Source organism: Manacus vitellinus, unplaced genomic scaffold (assembly GCF_001715985.3).
Source record: "Manacus vitellinus isolate BGI_N305 unplaced genomic scaffold, ASM171598v3 scaffold_4_pilon, whole genome shotgun sequence".
Classification (NCBI taxonomy): Eukaryota; Metazoa; Chordata; class Aves; order Passeriformes; family Pipridae; genus Manacus; species Manacus vitellinus.
Window position 1 is genome coordinate 21,509,117 of NW_021940604.1, and position 16,979 is coordinate 21,526,095.

The 16,979-nt window shown below is 37.0% G+C and overlaps 1 protein-coding gene across 1 annotated transcript in view; it reads left to right on the forward strand.

The window, feature by feature from the left end:
- Positions 1 to 9,801: 9,801 nt before the first annotated feature.
- REV3L (REV3 like, DNA directed polymerase zeta catalytic subunit) overlaps positions 9,802 to 16,979 on the forward strand; it is a 79,086-nt gene continuing 71,908 nt past the window's right edge. The window contains exons 1-4 of the mRNA XM_018077767.2: positions 9,802 to 9,919; positions 11,108 to 11,297; positions 14,022 to 14,096; positions 15,526 to 15,686. Coding sequence (XP_017933256.2) covers positions 9,802 to 9,919; positions 11,108 to 11,297; positions 14,022 to 14,096; positions 15,526 to 15,686 — 544 coding nt within the window. The remainder of the gene's footprint in view (positions 9,920 to 11,107; positions 11,298 to 14,021; positions 14,097 to 15,525; positions 15,687 to 16,979) is intronic.

Below are 16,979 nucleotides of genomic sequence, written 5' to 3' on the forward strand. Positions count from 1 at the left end.
TTGCTGTAGCTTCTCTTTCTCCCTCACTTGGAAATGTCTTGAACATTCTACACCGTCGTGCATAACCTGTTTTGGAAAACTCATGAACAGGCATATCTTTCACTAATGTGTTTTTAAGTAGGTTTGTTGTTAAGGGTAATATTGTCTCCCACATTGTTTAATTATATATTAATACAACAAATGGACAGTGTTTATAGCATGTCATTTAATGTAAGCTATGGTAATAGGACTAATTTATGGAAAGCTTGTGGTTAAATATATTAATGTTGCATTGAAAGGTTTTATTACTCTGGTGATTGAGGCTGTATGTTGTTTTTCATTAAGTTAATACAGGTAGGCTGGAACTTCTACTCTGAATAAAGGTTTAAAGCAGAGACTTATAACTGTAACACCCTCCGAAGTCTCCTGGTGAAGTTAGAGATCACAAGGTAGCAGGTAGAAGTCTACTAACACTAAGACTTCCTTTATTTTGTTACCTTTTTCAAACCTTCTGGCAGAGTTTGTAGGGCTCTAGAGGCTGACATCCAGAGGATCATTTCTGTTGACCAGTGCCTGCCAGGTTAGACTTGGCAAACAGCAAAATTCCCACCCAGCTGCTTCCTTCTGCAACCTGCCACCCCAGTCTGGTAATACAGGGGGATAAAATAGGAAAAACAGAAACATTAAAACAATAGGTTGAGATAACCACTAGGAAATTGCTTACCAATTACCATTGCAGGCAAAACAGGCTCTGTGTGGGGAGAATTAACTAATTTATTGCCAATTAAAATTGATTCAAGTAGTGAGAAACAAACTCAAAACAGCACACCTTTCCTCCCCACTCCCCCCAGGCTCAGCTCTATTTCTGCACTCCAGACTCCCCAGACCACACACCCTACCTGTGCTGTGCAAGCTCACATGGAGAGTGGCAGGGAGGTTGCAGCCAGTACATAGTGGTATCTCTCTGCCTCTTCCTCAGCTCTGATGTGGGCTCTCCACAGGCTGCAGTTCCTTCAGGAATATTCTTGTGCTCCACTGTGACATTCTCCACAGGCTGCAGGGGATATCTGCTTCCATGTGGGCTCTTCCATGAGCTGCAGGGGATATCTGCTGTTCCATCTTCCTCCTCCACTTTTCTCTTACTTTGGTGTTCTCTTTCTGAAATATGTTTTCCCAAAAGTGTCTGCAGCTTGGCTGAAGAACTCAGCTGTTCTCTGCATTGTGTCTGTGGGATCTGGCTGTGTCCCATACCAAGTAGCCTCTGGCCTCTTCCCATAGCAGCCCCCCCTCTGCCAACCGCTTTCCACATAAACCTTGAACACAGAGTTAGTAAGATATTAAGAACGCAGTTTATTTTCTGGGTCACGAGATTCTTTTCTCCTGCTATTACTGTCACACACCATGTAGTCATTTCAAAAACTTATACAGAAATTTGAAAGGTGTCTATAGTAAGGAAGTATTTTGTAAGTGAGTTGCTACTTGTCCAAAAATTATAAGCCTAGAACATACAAAAGATGGTAAGAACTTCTGTAATGAAATAAAAGGGGGGGTGTGTGATAAGGAGTACCGAGTGCTGCAAATTTGCTTATGGGTAGCCTAAGAGCAGTGCTCATATTTGTGGAGCACATCCTCTAACTTTCATTAGCTAGAGAAGTAGGCTGAAATGACATTTACCAACAAGTGGGAGATCTTAATGCAAATACAAAAACAAAGAAAAATTCCAAGAAATATTCACAGAATTAGTTAGTGCTGTTTGAAGAATAGAGGGAGAGAAAACAACAATGTGGTGTCATTTACTTGTTAACGTAAACTAATCTGACTCACGAGAGTGTGCGCACTCTAGAGTGTGTAATTTTGGGGGGATTGCACAAGCTTGGCGTTGTTCGGGAATTTATAAATAGCGAATGTTTCTGAAAAGTGTCTGTGAAAGATAATACTGATGAAAACACTGTTAACTTTACCACAAGGTCAGGGATTTTTTTGCCTGCAGTTTAGAGTAACTAAACTTTTGGCAATAATTTATGGTGCTTTTTCTCTAACTACCTATGTAGCTGACAGGAAAACACCTGTTGAACAAAAATGTTTCAGTTGGTTTTGTCTGACACAGGAAAAGAGACAAATTGTGGCTGGAACAATTCACACACATCACAGTATTTAAACAGGCAGATGAGCCTCATACAGAGATGAAAGTTCAAGTTCGGTTACCAACCACCAGAACCTTTTCTTCTTTGAATATCTATTCACCATTTTCCGTTTACATGTGGCTTGTGTTACTTGCATCAAGAAAGACCAAAAAGATAGGTAACAGAACTTGTGTAGCAGTATCAATCTTTAATGAAATGAAGTTGAGAGAAATGGAAACCAAATGCTGTCTGACTACTCTGCTCCCCCTCTTTACTACTGACTTGTTTTTTCATCTTTTACAGGATGTGGTAAAGTACACCTCAATAATTTACCTGGGACTAGTAAATACATTCTTTTCTATTCAACTGTGCTCTGGTCAGTGTGGTCAAACATACTTTGCCTCTGTTGCTTTCATGTGGTTGCTTTTCTTACTGGAATAGCAGCTTGCCTGTGTTACCAGCCTGTGAATGCCAGAAACCCAGTATGATTGCTAGAATCTGTAGCTCAGGCCAGCTGCATTTGCCTCCTTTATGTCTTTTAGTTCATTTTAGCTGGCTTCATAGTGATTTTTGACACTCATTTTAGAAATAGCTGCTGATACTGTCCAGCTGCTTACATGAGCAATCTGTCAATAGCGGAAGCAAGAATAACATTTTGTATGTGGTTCATTTTAGCGCTGGGTGCTTAATAAGTGAATACCTAACCTTGCCTTGCATGTCTTAAGAAAAGAAGAAAATGTTGTTGCTATTTCTTGCAACTCACAAGTCATCATCTAATGAAGAAGGGTTTGTATATAGCTCATCCTTGCTCTTTGAGGTGCTTAGCTTCTTTGGTCTCTGTTATTTCTGGAGACTTGTACTTTTAAATTATCTTCTGCATCTTTGGATTTTCCTGCTTCTAGTTGTACTGTGTAACAATAAATTTCATGAGTTATATTTCAGTTATTTTTGCTTGGGGATAACAGTAGGTAATAGCTGTTGCTTTCTGATAGTGTACCTTTGCATCCTATAAATGGTTAGGTTCATCAGTAGTATTTCTGAGATTGTTTTCTGTTATCACAACAGGAATTCCAAAAGGTCCATCCTTCTCATTTCAAGGCAGGAGGAGGTAGTTTTGTAAAAATCATCAGAATATCTTCACTGAGTTGATGTATTAAATAACCTGTTTCAATTTTTATGCTTTTTTCTTGGGGTTTGCTCGTTACTTATGTGGGAAGAAATAACAGAGCTTCTTTTACATATTAGAATAAAAAATATTTGTTAAATATTCTCAGTAAGACACAGATAATAGCCTTGGTTTTGGAACTTACAATTGATACTTTCCATCAACAGTAATGCCCAATGTAAAAATCAGTGTTTCAGATGTTTACATAAGTGTTACCTCAGCTATTATCTTTAAACCTTGGAGTAGTAGAAACACTCGTTCCAAGGTTCTCAGGCATCTGGACCTTGGGACCTGACATTTTTGCTAGAGAACCTGAGAGGAATTTGTCTTTTGGAAGATAATGAATTCAAGGAAGCTTGTGGACTTCTTGCTCAAATGTAGATACTACCCAGAGATCTGCTTTTCTCTTATCTTTGTTTCTCCCCATAGTTCAAGATATTACATCAATATGCACCTAGTTATACAGAGATTTTTGATTTTAAATTACAAACAGAAAACTCGGCTCTTTTCCCTCTCTAAGGATCTCTGCATCAAGGGTAAGGAACAGTCTAATTTTAATGAGTCAAAGGCCCTCATTTTCTTTGTGGATGAGCTTTCTTTTTTTCTTTTTTTATTTTTTGTCTTCATAAGAGTAGAGGTATTACATGAACAGTTACTGACTAAAGAATTAAAAATAACTAAACCCTCCATTTGGATTCCAACAAACGTAAGAAAAAAAATTTTGTCCCATTTACAGGTGTTACTGAAATGTGTTTTCTCAATCCTAGGGAAAACTGAAAACTTTCACACAAATATCTAATATTATATATAAAATAAAGTCTTTGTGCTCTGTTCTTGATTTTGTTTTGAGAATACCTTGCTGCTGCAAGACCTTATTTCATTATTCTTGTTTCTCTGACATCCAGTATTCTCTAGTATCCAAGACTACAGTGTGTGTGTAGTCCTCCCTTTCTTCTCACCCCTTGGAAAAAAAGCTGACTTGATTCAGGACTCTGGGAAAAGGTTGAGAGTTTCATTTAATCACCGAAGAAGTTACATTAACGTAATATACTGCTGAAGAACTCTGCAACATTAAAAGATTAAACTCTTATGTTTTTGAATGACATAGCAAGAGTTGTAAGACGGAAAGACCTTCCCAGGTTTTGCTGGGGAAGGGGTTTATCTTCATCAAAGCATTTCGTTACTGGTGTCTGTCCACATATGTGATTCATTTGCTTTGTGTCAGAGGGAAAGAATGGTGACAATAGTTTCATAGGCTGCGTTATCACCATAAAGGAATCGAGTTCTGTCTATTTTCAGTAGCTCGTTTCTGACTGTGTGTGTGGCCAGTCTTCGCGAACGAAGATTTGGGAAAGGTCGTTACCCTTCGAGCCTGCGCAGTGGATTTTTTAGGTGAGACACAGTGTGCGCTGAACTGAGCCCACCCTTTAATCCTAAGGTTCAACTGCTGGGGCCGAGCGAAGCTCGGACAGTGGCAGTGAGGTCCTCAGGACGTAGGTTTGTTTAGAGTGACCTTCTCTTAGATGGATGGCCTTAGAGGGCTGACAAGCTCCATCTGCCCAGAGGGGTTCCCTGACCGGGAATTGAACCCAGGCCACGGCGGTGAGAGCGCCGCATCCTCACCACTAGACCACCAGGGGGCCCCAGCTCGTTTCTGAGTGGTACTCAGGGATTCGACAAGTCCTCCTCAGTGAGCGACATAGATTAAACTTAAAAGCACCGTCTAAACTGTGTGCAAGATGTTCGTGTTGCATCGACCTAGCAGGGTAGATAAAGTACTCCTGTTACAACTTCATATTGCTCTCTAAAGCTTGTTCCTGGAGAAAGGGTGAGATTGCCTACAACATGGTACCTTTTATTGTGTGAAGACATTACTAATAAATTGAGTTCTAATGTCTATCCCATTTATGAATTTTCATTTTTAGAATTGTTTTTCCAACAGGATTGTTGGTTTTCTCATCTCTGTAGGCATTACAGTTCACAGTTTGTTTCTCAAATATTTTTGAATCTAGGTAGTTCAAAAGTTACTTTAAAATATCTATTATCTTTTTAAGATGGTGGCGTCACGTCTGTTTCTTTCTAATGATTTTGCTTTACTGTTGCTGTTAAAGGAAGGAAATCCCTTATAACTGCCTAGCCTTTTCTGCATCCTGTAGTGACACCCTTGATGTGTTTGTGTGTCTTCTTCTGCTAATATTGCCCATTTTTAATTAGTCCTGCCACTTAACAAAACTACACTTAAAGTACTTCTAATGGATGGCAAATGTATAAAAGCCCTTTGTCTTCCATCTTATGCATCTTTTTATTAATCCCCAGTCAGAATTTTCCTAAAATCTTAGGCTTTTGCCATGCTTTTAAGTGCTGCTGCATTCTCCATTTTAACACACCCTACCCCACCCCCATTGTATTTTACAATGGTCTGGGAGAAATGGATCACAGTTCAGCAATTAAAATAACAGTTTTAGGGACAGCTTCAACAATACTGGTTGTTCATTTACATGTAGGATTGCATTCCATGTAGTTGTTCCCCATGGCTCTGCTTAGTTTCTTATAATGGAATCAGCTTGTTCTATAGCAGAAATAACAGCAAAATATATCTGCATGTAGACCACCATTTAACTGTTTTCTGAAGTCATATTTATCTAGATTTAGTTTTTGTTTTCTAAATATTAAAGGAGATGATGTCTATTCAAAATGTTTCCACTATTAAGTTCAGCTTGCGAAGGTTCTGTAGTCGGTTCCTAAATTAAGAATTACAGGATAGGAGCTAAATAAATGGCTTTGAGTGTCATTTATGAGAAGTTAGTAAAACTGTATCACAACTGTAGGACATGCTCTCATTTATTATTAGAAATAGTAGAGTAGTCAGAATGGATTCACTCAAGGTAAATCATGCTTGATCAACCTGATTGCCTTCTGTGATCCACATGCTCTGTTCAGACATGAGATAAGTCTTTTGGAGGAGATAAATGGAGGCAGTGTCTGGAAGAGCTCTCCCCTTGATGGAATATGAGCCAGCAGGTAGTTACGTCTGTGTGGAATTCCATCTAGAACAGATGGATTTCCATCTTCTCCTTGAATGTATATACAGATTTCCATGTGCTAGCTGCGATGACTCCTGAAGTGCTCCACGTCTGTCTTGTTTGTAGACTTTGTTCCTGAACTGGAGAATACAGTAAGTTCCCTTATTAGTAATTTTCACATTTTTCTTTTGTACAGAAATTCGTCCAATTTGATCCCAGTGGAAGGAAGTTTTTAGAAGTTAAAATCAAAGTCAATGTTTTCAAATTATGAAATAGCACTTCTCTGAGGACACTTGAATAATAATCCTCGGGTTCTCTAGCTTACTGTACTGTGAAATTAGGTGTTCATAAGTTTGGGCAAGAGGCTGGACAGGATGAGTTTCAGAGGTCCGTTCCAGTCTCAACCATTCTGTGATTCTGTGTAGATTGCACCTCAGTTTTATCTGTACCAAATCATCATGTGTGGCTGAGCATTTTGGTGGTCAGAAGACATCAGAAGACATCCTATATCTTACTAAGTAGTTGTTGAGCATCTTTGCATTTCTTTATTGTACTGGTTCTAGTTCTCTTCTGATAATATTGAAGTTTTCTGTCTTAGGGTTGCTACAGATTTTTCTTGTAATATTATAAATGATAGAGTAACTCAAGAATTATGCTTGGTATGTGCTCCTAATAGTAATATATATGGCAATCCTCTTCCAGAAAAAATACCAGACTCTTTCTTAATCTCTCTCTCATGGATTTCAAGTCCACGAAATGCTATATTTTAATACTTCAGTAATATTTATGCCACTTGCTTTTCTAAGTATGTGTTTGGGGGGTGGGCTCACTTTCTATAGTGTATGAAATATTGCATTTATATTATTTTTGAAGTATTGATTCATTATTATTATGTCTATTCATCTATATTGATGTTTCATTCGCAGTGTCTTCTTTTCAGAGAAAATAGCCAGTTTCCTAGTGGAGTATCTTGTAATATCTCAAGGTTTTGTGTATTTCCCTTTTATTCTACGTTACAGCAGCATTTTTTGTGTTCCTTCATTTACTGCTTCATTCAGTGCCTTACAAAGACTCATGATTAAACTTCAGCTTTACTTCTAGATTTCCGTACGTTTACTTAACAGTTCCCTTGAGTTGTACTGGAATGCTTGATCTGTGACCTGCAGATCAATCAGGCAGTGCAGACCTCATTCTTCTAGAGAGTGTAGACCAGAGAAACTGTTGGGTCAGCATCCTCGTCCTGGCTGCTAACCTGTATTCACCACTAGCCCACCACATTTAATGTGCACATTATGTTCATTTCTCAATAGAGACATCATGTGTGCCATTTGTGTACACAATGATTTTGATGAACAGACACCATTGGTCCATGATGAGGCCACAGAACAAAACATTTTAGCAGCCTGTCCCATCTGTCACCCAGTGTTGTATCTGGAAATTCTGAGGAGAGCAGTCATATGCAGAATCTGCTGTCCAGCACCATTTCCAGTGATTCTACAGATGTAAAGAACCTGATGAATAGGTAAAAAATAACATCTGTTGGTCACTGTCAGTGGGCACTGTAGCAGTTGCTGCTGTTCTAGTGGTACAAATTTGCTTCTCTGTATCTCTGAAAAGAAGCAGGAATTTAAGAGTAACATAGTTAAAGCATAAAACTCATTAACCTTTTCCCAAGCCAAGTTTTTAATTTATGTAAATTTGTGGGTCTTTGCAGCCTAAAATCCTCAGTGGGTAGATCTGTTTTGTCCTTGTGGCTCTATTGGAAAGAATTCACTAGAATTTGTAATGGTTTAGTGCAAACCATGGTTGCTGTTACTGGAGTCTGTCCTCAAACTCAATACCATGACATTTGATGCACTTTGATGCTTTTACTTAAATGATGGAAATAAATGACTGTTCTAAATACTGGCAGAGTACAACTTGTAGTAATGTGGGTGTAAGTAAAAATAGCAGTATAACCAAAAATCATGGTAAATAAGTCAATACTATCAAGGATCAAAGTAAGTAGCTGTGTAAACCCATGTAACTTGACAGCTACTGGCCTCATAGTAGTCTTACATCAGCAGTAACTTGTTTGCTTTCTTGGCAGAATCAAAAATGAAGAGCAGCTCATTGTATATGTTCTGTAAGATTTCCCTGGAGTTAAGTGGTAATTTGACTCTTTACTCAATTTTAAGCTATAGTATGTTTTTCATGGGATTTTTGCACATAAAGGGGAGTGCAGGGGAAGGGGATAGAAGGAAAGAGAAGGAAACATTCTTTGTATGTGTCCCTTTTTTTAATTCAACAATAAGATTATATTTTCAGTTCAGCAGGAACTGTTAAATAGCTGCTTAACTTGAAAGGAACCTTAATTTAGGTATAGTAAATTTGGCTGCCTTACTGTTCTTTTTATTCTGGTGCTTTGCAATTTTGTGTTCTAGGGGGACATAGATTAACTATAGCTCAAAATACTTGAGCAACCATTAAAGGTATTTTTTAAAGTATCAAAAAGAGCAGGAGTTTATAGCTATTAGTGCAAAAAGAAGTGTAAGTGCATAACTGATTGTGACTGACAGGCCGTAGGTAGAAAACACCTGAATTTATAAAATTCACGGGGGGGGGGGGGATAGACCTCTCTATTTGCCAGGAATTCGTAGTCTGTAGCTCCAATATCAGATTTAGCTTGGGGTGAGTTAGTTTGTTCACTTGTTTTTTAAAAGCTTCGGTGGGCATTCAGACAAATTATATGTATGAATGAGTTTGAATTTCTCCCCGAATCTGATCCTGGGATACATTAAAAAAACCCCACCACAACCAACAACCCGCTCCCCTTCCAACTCAACAACAAAAATACAAAAACCCACCAACCTCAAACCCTTTCCAAAAACAAACAAACAAACCAAACTTGAATAGAGAAACTGTAGAACTTTAATTATATTTGGATGGGGGAAGCCTTTATTTCAAAATCAATCTTAAGTACAACCAGAAGTAAACACTCAGATTTGTTAATGACTTGGTACAGAAAATAAATGGTTTGGTACCACTCCACAAATCAGTCCTCTTGCAGTTCACATGCTACTAATAAATTACTTTTTCCACCTTAGGGGGGCAGAAGTTTCTTGAATTATAAAGCTTTTACTGTGCTTTATTTTTTTCCATTAAAAAACCACCCCAAACAAACCTTTAGTTCATAGTGTCTCTGTCTTTAGTTTCCCCTTTTTCTTAGTGTATTATTATTTGAAAAACATGATGCATAAATAAGAATTTTCTTTTCCTGAGATACTTTAAAGGCATGAACAGAATTCCTAGATGATGACCTCAACATTATGAATGCTTATATAGATTGTATTTCAACACTGATGAAGAGGCTTGATGGAGTTGACTTGCAAGAAGAATAAAATTCACCATTAAAATGGACTTGTAGTACCATCCTTTGAGCATTTTTTTCACTTCTAGACATTATTTGAAGAGCAATAAATCTAATCCCTAGTTAAAAAAAAAGGCTATGCTGCTATTGGTATTTGGAGGCATGCTTTTCACAGGTGTAAAAGGTTTGCAGGCAGTCCTGAGACTGAAGCTCTGTTCTACCTGCGCTTTAATGGATCTAGAGCTGTCTTTACTGGGTGGCCACTGGTGCACTGATATGGGTATGAATGAGTATAACTACTTCAGGCAAGGTCCACCTGCTGAGCAATAATCTCAGTTTGAAAGAGTGGACTTCTGGAAGTCTTTTCGTTGGTCTTGTGGACCAGTGAAGTTGTGCTGCCTCTTTTTAACATTTATCTCCTGGCTGATGAAAGCGCAGCCTGTTTTGTTGTCCTCGTGCAGGGAGTTCATCCAGACAATGCAAAATGATGTGTGCTGCCTATCATTGTGGTGATGGGTTAATCAGCAACATGTGCTTATAGTATTTTTCTGTGGAAGTTTTTCACTGGCTGGTGAAAAGTCATGAATGATCTTTGGGACTGAAAAGGTTGTGAGCAGGATCTCATGTTTGTTTCAGCAGTGAATGCATGCTCTGTTGTATTGTGCTAAGAGAACAGAGAACATGCATTGCAGTTGAGACTAGACCTCCCCTCACCCCTCCAATAAAAAAAAGATGTGGCAGGTTTGGGAGATCCCAGTCTGCGTCACTGTACTGCCTTGTCTGAATGAGGAGCTCAGGCTGTGGTCTGGCACAAAGGTTTTCATGGTGTGTTCTTTCATTCTGCTGTTACTGCAGGCTTGTGGAAGCTAATGCTGAGAACTAAGTGTGGTATTAGAAGTCTAGAGATCTGCGTATACAGTAGAGACCTCTCAGGGATCCACAGATTTTAGAAGTTGAAAATCACCTGGTTTTTTTCCACATCTCAACTTATGCCTTAGTAACTAGAATATTAAATGGCCTCCTAGGTGCTCAGGATGTTCTTTTTAATTTCTTAGAGGTTGTGTGCTCATCCCAGTGAAGAATGGGAAGAGCTTTGATACTGAAAAATTTTCACAAAGCTGAAAAACCATTAACTGTCCAACACTGACTCAGTATGCAAAATTATTCTTAGGAATGTGTTATGTTATGACTACAAAAAAAATAATTAGTAGTGAATTCTCCTATTACACAGGTGTAATCCTATGTATGCCATGTAACCACATCTGTTCTGTGTTGGTTTTGTCAATTAATCAAATGTGAGAACTGCTCTACACTGATACCTTTTGTTTGAAATATGCCTCATTTGTTTCATAAATTTATCCTATCTGGGAACCAGAAACCAACATGAAAAAATTCAAATTTGGTGACTCCTTAAAAGAAGAAAAAGATGTAGTCGTTAGAAAATAAATGTTTACCCTTTTATTTTCAGGTCAGAAGACTTGTCTCCACTTACATGGTATCTTTCCTTACCTCTATGTACCATATGATGGTTTTGGACAGCATCCAGAATACCATCTTCGTCAAGTGGCATTCAGCATTGACAGAGCCCTTAATGTGGCTTTAGGCAATCCATCTTCTACTGTTCAGCATGTTTTCAAAGTGTCATTAGTATCTGGAATGTAAGTATGACCTGTTAGGATTTTTGGTTATTTGTTTTGAAATGTTTTGCAGTTGTACTACATTCAAGCACTTACTTTGCACTTGGGTGACTGCAGTGCCACTCCTTTTTCTTTCCCCTCATGTATGTCTTCATACAGGCCTGTACAACTTTAAGTAACTTTTCTCACTTGCTTTGACTTTAACATAGTCAACAGGTTTTCCCAAAAAACCCCGCTTGACACAACCTTTTTTACCTAAGTTTGTATCCTAATTTTTCCAAATCTGTTGGTTTTAGCTCTGCTGTTGCACTAGTACTTTCCAGCCACAATTTTCTACCTTTCTGGATTATTCTAGGTTCCCCAAGAGCAGGCATGCCTTGCAGAAGACTGACTCTAGGTCTCCTTTTGTTTTTTATCTAAAATGGCCTCCACAGTTCAGGTCATGTTTATGCATCTGATTCTTCCAGCAGTACAGGCCATGAAGTGGAGGCTCTTAAACATTCATTTCTTTATCTACCAGGCTGACTGTTGTGTTTTATGTGGTATAGCTTCTGCTGCTGCTGGAACTACATGCTATTATTGACCTTTAACATTTTAAGGATTCTCTTAGTTAATTTTTATGTATCTTGCATAATCAAGGGCTGAAAAAATATGTCGAATCATAGCAAATAATAGGAAACTGTCTTGGAAGAACACAAGTAGTCTATACATGCATGCAATTTTTCATCTTCAAAGCAATGTAAATGCTAATTTTCAGTACTGTGCAGCACTATCTTATTTTTTTTCTTGCACTTCTGAAATATATTTTTTCTAATTGTTAAGAGTCGGAAGATAATATTTCTGGTCCCAGCCAGTTTTAGTGGCTTCTAGATATTGGTAGTAAAGTGGCTGCAATAAGGTGTTTTTATTTTCAATCAGAACTTTCCACTATTTTTACAGTAACAGGTAAGATAACCCCCCAAATTCCTTAATTTTGTTCTTTTTGTGGGAACTATGTAAATGGTAGTATAGCTGTTCATCTCAATAGTGAAAGCTGGGCAGAGTAAACTGTTGAAGACAATCTTTACTTGAATCAATGAGAAAATAACAGGTAGAAATTAGGAGAACCTGCCTGTTTTTCACCTCCCTTGTCTTAGAGCTTCAAAACAGCCATTACTGAAAGTCAGATGCTCATTGCCTCAAAGCAGCATAGGAGAGAGTGTTTCAGGTATTTTGCTTGTGCAAGAGCCTAACTGAAATATATCTTCATCTTTACCTGGGTAGATAGACATGTTTATGTAGTGACACAGATCTATTCTCACCTGAGACAAATTCTGCTCAGAGATATAGTATCTCTGTGATAAGAAGCCTATCTTGGAGACCTTCTGCATTAGCAGAAAGATTTGTTTTGTGTTAAAAGTGTTTGTTAAACCTCTGTAAGTTTTATATAAAATTTTTGTTGCATTAATTTCCAAACATAGTGGAGATCCAAGAATAAAAAAAAGGCAAAATATTCTGTCCTTGTCTGTTGTGAAGGTGTTCATAGCTAACCTTGAAAGTGTTGTAAATTTTGTCCTCCTTGCTGCCATGTCAATGTGAGGATGGGCCATTATAGCTTAATGTATATAACCTGTCATTAGGTTTATACTATCTCTATAAGAGAGAGAATGAATCATATACAAGATATGATCTTTTCAGCTTAGCAGCTTTAAATTTGTTCTTTCAATGTAGCTCGGTTTTAACATCAGAAACAAATTTTTTATCAGTTCAGTCTAACTCTTGGCCATACTAAATGCATGCATGCATGTTTAACCATATTAAAGGTAGCAGTAGTTGTGAGGTTCTGTTGAGTTTGTGTTTTATTTAGGGCTGAAATCCCTCTTACTACTGAACTTCATTTCATTTGACTTAGCAGGTAAACGTCCACTCTAAAATTTTTTGAAATAATATTTTTGATGAAGACATTTATTTTGTTTGTAGAGGTAACAAGTAAATTTATGCTTTCCTGAATTTCTGTTGACTTTGGTTGTGATTACTGCAAACTGTTGACTTCTTGCATTCACCCAACACATTGAATTATGGCCTGTTTCCTTAATGTGCTGTTTTACAAGCATGTTAGATTAAATTAGAATTCTAGATGCTGAAAAGTCAGTAATTCAGTCAAGTTATACCAGAATTAATGTTGCCTGTTCAGCCTCAGTTTAGTCTTGACATATTCATTGTTCTGTGTATTCTTTAATTGCATTCTCAAATCCTGTTTTCTTCAGGATTCATGCCTCATTTAGTGCACAAGGTGATTAGTAATCACTGAAAATGGGCAGCTATTCACTCTTCTAAGCCATTTGCATTGTTCGGTTATTTATGTTATACAACTGGTATTTACTCATTTACACCTGATCTGCAGGATTAATGTCCTTAAGGACTTTGTTGCAACATGTGTCAGAAAGTGTGAAGGCTGTTTTTGAAGCAGTCCATCTTCTTAAAAGTACTGTTATGATGGTGTGCCATCAGTGTGTTTTCATGTGGGGAAAGTTAAAAACTATGTTAAGCCATAGGTGCCTTCTAATTTTTTTATATATTTTTGCATGTATAGCCCCTATTCTTTTTATCCTTATACAGAATCATAATGTTCCCCTTTGGCCTGATGTGGAAATTTTCATTCTCTGGTTTATCTTCTATTTTTTGCCCCCTGGAATTTAATACTCTTTATAGTAAAATGTGTTTGAATAACTAGCTAGTTTCTTACTTTTATTTCTTTCTCTCCAGGCCTTTTTATGGTTACCATGAAAAGGAGAGACAGTTTATGAAGATTTATCTTTACAATCCTGCAATGGTAAAAAGGTAAAGATGTGGAGATACAAAGTTGTGTCTGATTTCCTTATATCTTGAATTAAAAAGTCAGTTTTGAAACAAGATTCACCAATAGCTTAACAAAGTAAAAGTTACAGAATTATTGTCCCAAGATTTCAAGACACTTTAGACATTGCTAATTTTAAACACATCAGTAACCTTTTTAAAGCAGTAGCATGTTAGGAAAGCAAGACCAAAACATACTTGCCTTTAGTTGTCTTGTGTTAACTGTAATTCTTGAACACTTGGAGAAATTTGCATCTGGTTACTTTTTCTGCAACTCTTGAGGAAAGCTGTGTAGCCATCTTTCATATATTATGAAGTAAATTTGGATATTTCTTAAAAGGTTTATGATTCCAGCGACAATTATTAAATTTAAGATACATTTGGAAAACTGAATAGCTTTTGTTATTAGATGGTTTCTCTGTTTCTCAATAGTGTTCTGTTAAATGAAAGCAGCGTCGATCTCAGTCTTACTATCACCGTAGTTACAGTACATTCAGGAACAAATAAGGAGGAATTATTTCTCAAGCATAAACTGAAACCCCTAGTACCCGCTGGAACTTTTTTTAAAAGGTCTAATACATGATCATAAGATAGGATTGTCTGATTTTTCTTCTAGGCTAGTGGAATTTTGCATGATTTAAGATTTCTGTCTTAATGTAATCTATATGTATAGCTGACATGACAGTTTTTAAATTTGGAGCTTCTTGTGATGAATTGCTCCTATCCAAATAAGCACTGACAATTCACTTAAATTATTCCTTTGGTTTTTGTTGTAGAAAACTTTATTTTTAATCCCAGTTTGTTGCATTTAGAAATGCTTAGTGCTTTTCTTTGATTTGTACATATATACTATTAGTTTGAGATAAACTTATCACACCAATTCATAATTAATCCAAATACTTGCAGTTATTTTTTAATGTGTAGCTGTTTAAAAGAGAGGATTTGTCATGCTTCTAGGGAGTAGTTAAAATACTGTTTCTGAGTGTACAGTATGTAGCTTTAAAACCAAGCAGGATGTCATCATATACTTGTCAAGGAGAACTAGAAAGACTTTTGAAGTTATTACTGGTGTGTATGCACACATCTGCCACAGTTACTTTGTGGAAAAGATTTCCATGGCCTACAGTGGCTTTGGATCAGTTGCAGGAACAGTGCAGGATGGTTTTTTTCGGAGAGTTTCATGCTTTTTAGGCTGAAGGATTCAAGGCTCCTTTGTAACTAACACCCAAATATTCTATCTATATTAGCAGAGATCATTTTTGTGCATCTCTTAGCATGAAAACACAGTTCTTAAGTTACAAATACAACTAAGGCACAATTTTAAAAAGTCTTTTATATTTTGATAAAATAAAGTGTCATTATTGTTGTTCTGGAATAATTTTTTGTTTATGTCCTAATTTATCTTTAATTTTAGAGTTTGTGAGCTTCTGCAAGGTGGAGCCATAATGAACAAATCTTACCAGCCTCATGAAGCCCATATTCCCTACCTCCTTCAACTCTTCATAGACTACAACTTATATGGAATGAATTTAATAAACCTGGCTGCTGTCAAATTCAGAAAGGCAAGGAGAAAAAGTAAGGTGTTTATTTCTTAAGACCAAATTGTTTTGAAGGCTAAAAGCTACCATTTTGAACAAAATGTCACTAGCTGTCGGACTTTTGCTGTAGTTTGGCTGAATGTGTATAGTGTTGTTTCCCTAAAGTTTGCTTTCTGTGTGAAAACAAAGTCCCTGTGTGTCATTTTTCCTTTTTGTCCCTGTGTGTGGGATTGAGGAAGAGCCTGCTTCCTGAAATAAGGAGAAACACATGTTCAGTCAGCAGTGCAGCTGTGACCATACCTCTTTTCAAGTTAGAAGATTAGGAATTGTTGTTATTTGGTTGAAGAATTGACATGGAAGATAGCATACTAATACTGTTGCTTAATTTTTTTTTTTTTATGTTTGTTTCTGATCCTTATGTCAGTCCAAATTATTTTTTTGCTGCAGTAGTGTCTGTGCAAAATTATGGCTAATCACTATGCTCTGATGACAAGCAATGTTTTTAATCAAAGTACTTGTGTTTGTGCTAAGGCTGTTTGCTCTAAGGTGAAATTTGAAGTATTAACATCTGAGCAAAGGAAGTATTTTAAAAAAGTAGTTTGACATTTTGAATGTACACACTGACACAAAAATTAAGTTTGGTAAGAATGTCCCTAATGTTATCTAAATGCTTCATTATAAAGGAGACAACAGCAGGAAAGCCATGTCTTTCATACTTAAAATTTAATAAAATAAGGATTGTTTAGATCATAGCTGTTCTTACAGCTAATGCAGAAGTTGAAAAGAATGGTAAAGTATCTTCCTGTAAAAATGCTAAGCAATAATCGTACTGACTTTAATTTTGTTTCATTATTACAGCAGTAGACTACTGCATGGACTTTTATAATTAATTCTCATTTAAAGGAAAATACTCTTCATGCACACCAATAGGCCACACTTTTTGCTGGTGTCAGAACTGTAGGAAGACAAAAGGTCAGCCATAGACAAGAGCATCTTCAGGATTTTCCATCCTGAGGAAGTATAGTTAGGTACCTTTTGTGTTCCAAGTGTCCAAAGCAGCCATCTGGAAACATTCAATGTGATTATATCAAATAGTTGTTTCCATTCTTTTTCTACAGCTATTTTTCCTCTCTTTCAGATGATAGATTAAGGACATAGGCTATTTTTATTCTCCTTCATCATTTATTTAAGGATGAGAGACCTAAATCTTGAATGGGAACAAGAGGGTGAAAGAGGAGCATGGGCTGAGACCAGTGGACTTCGACTATTCTTGTAGGGAAGAACCCAATGGGATAAAGGGAAGAAAATGACAGCCTTGTCTGGCTTGATC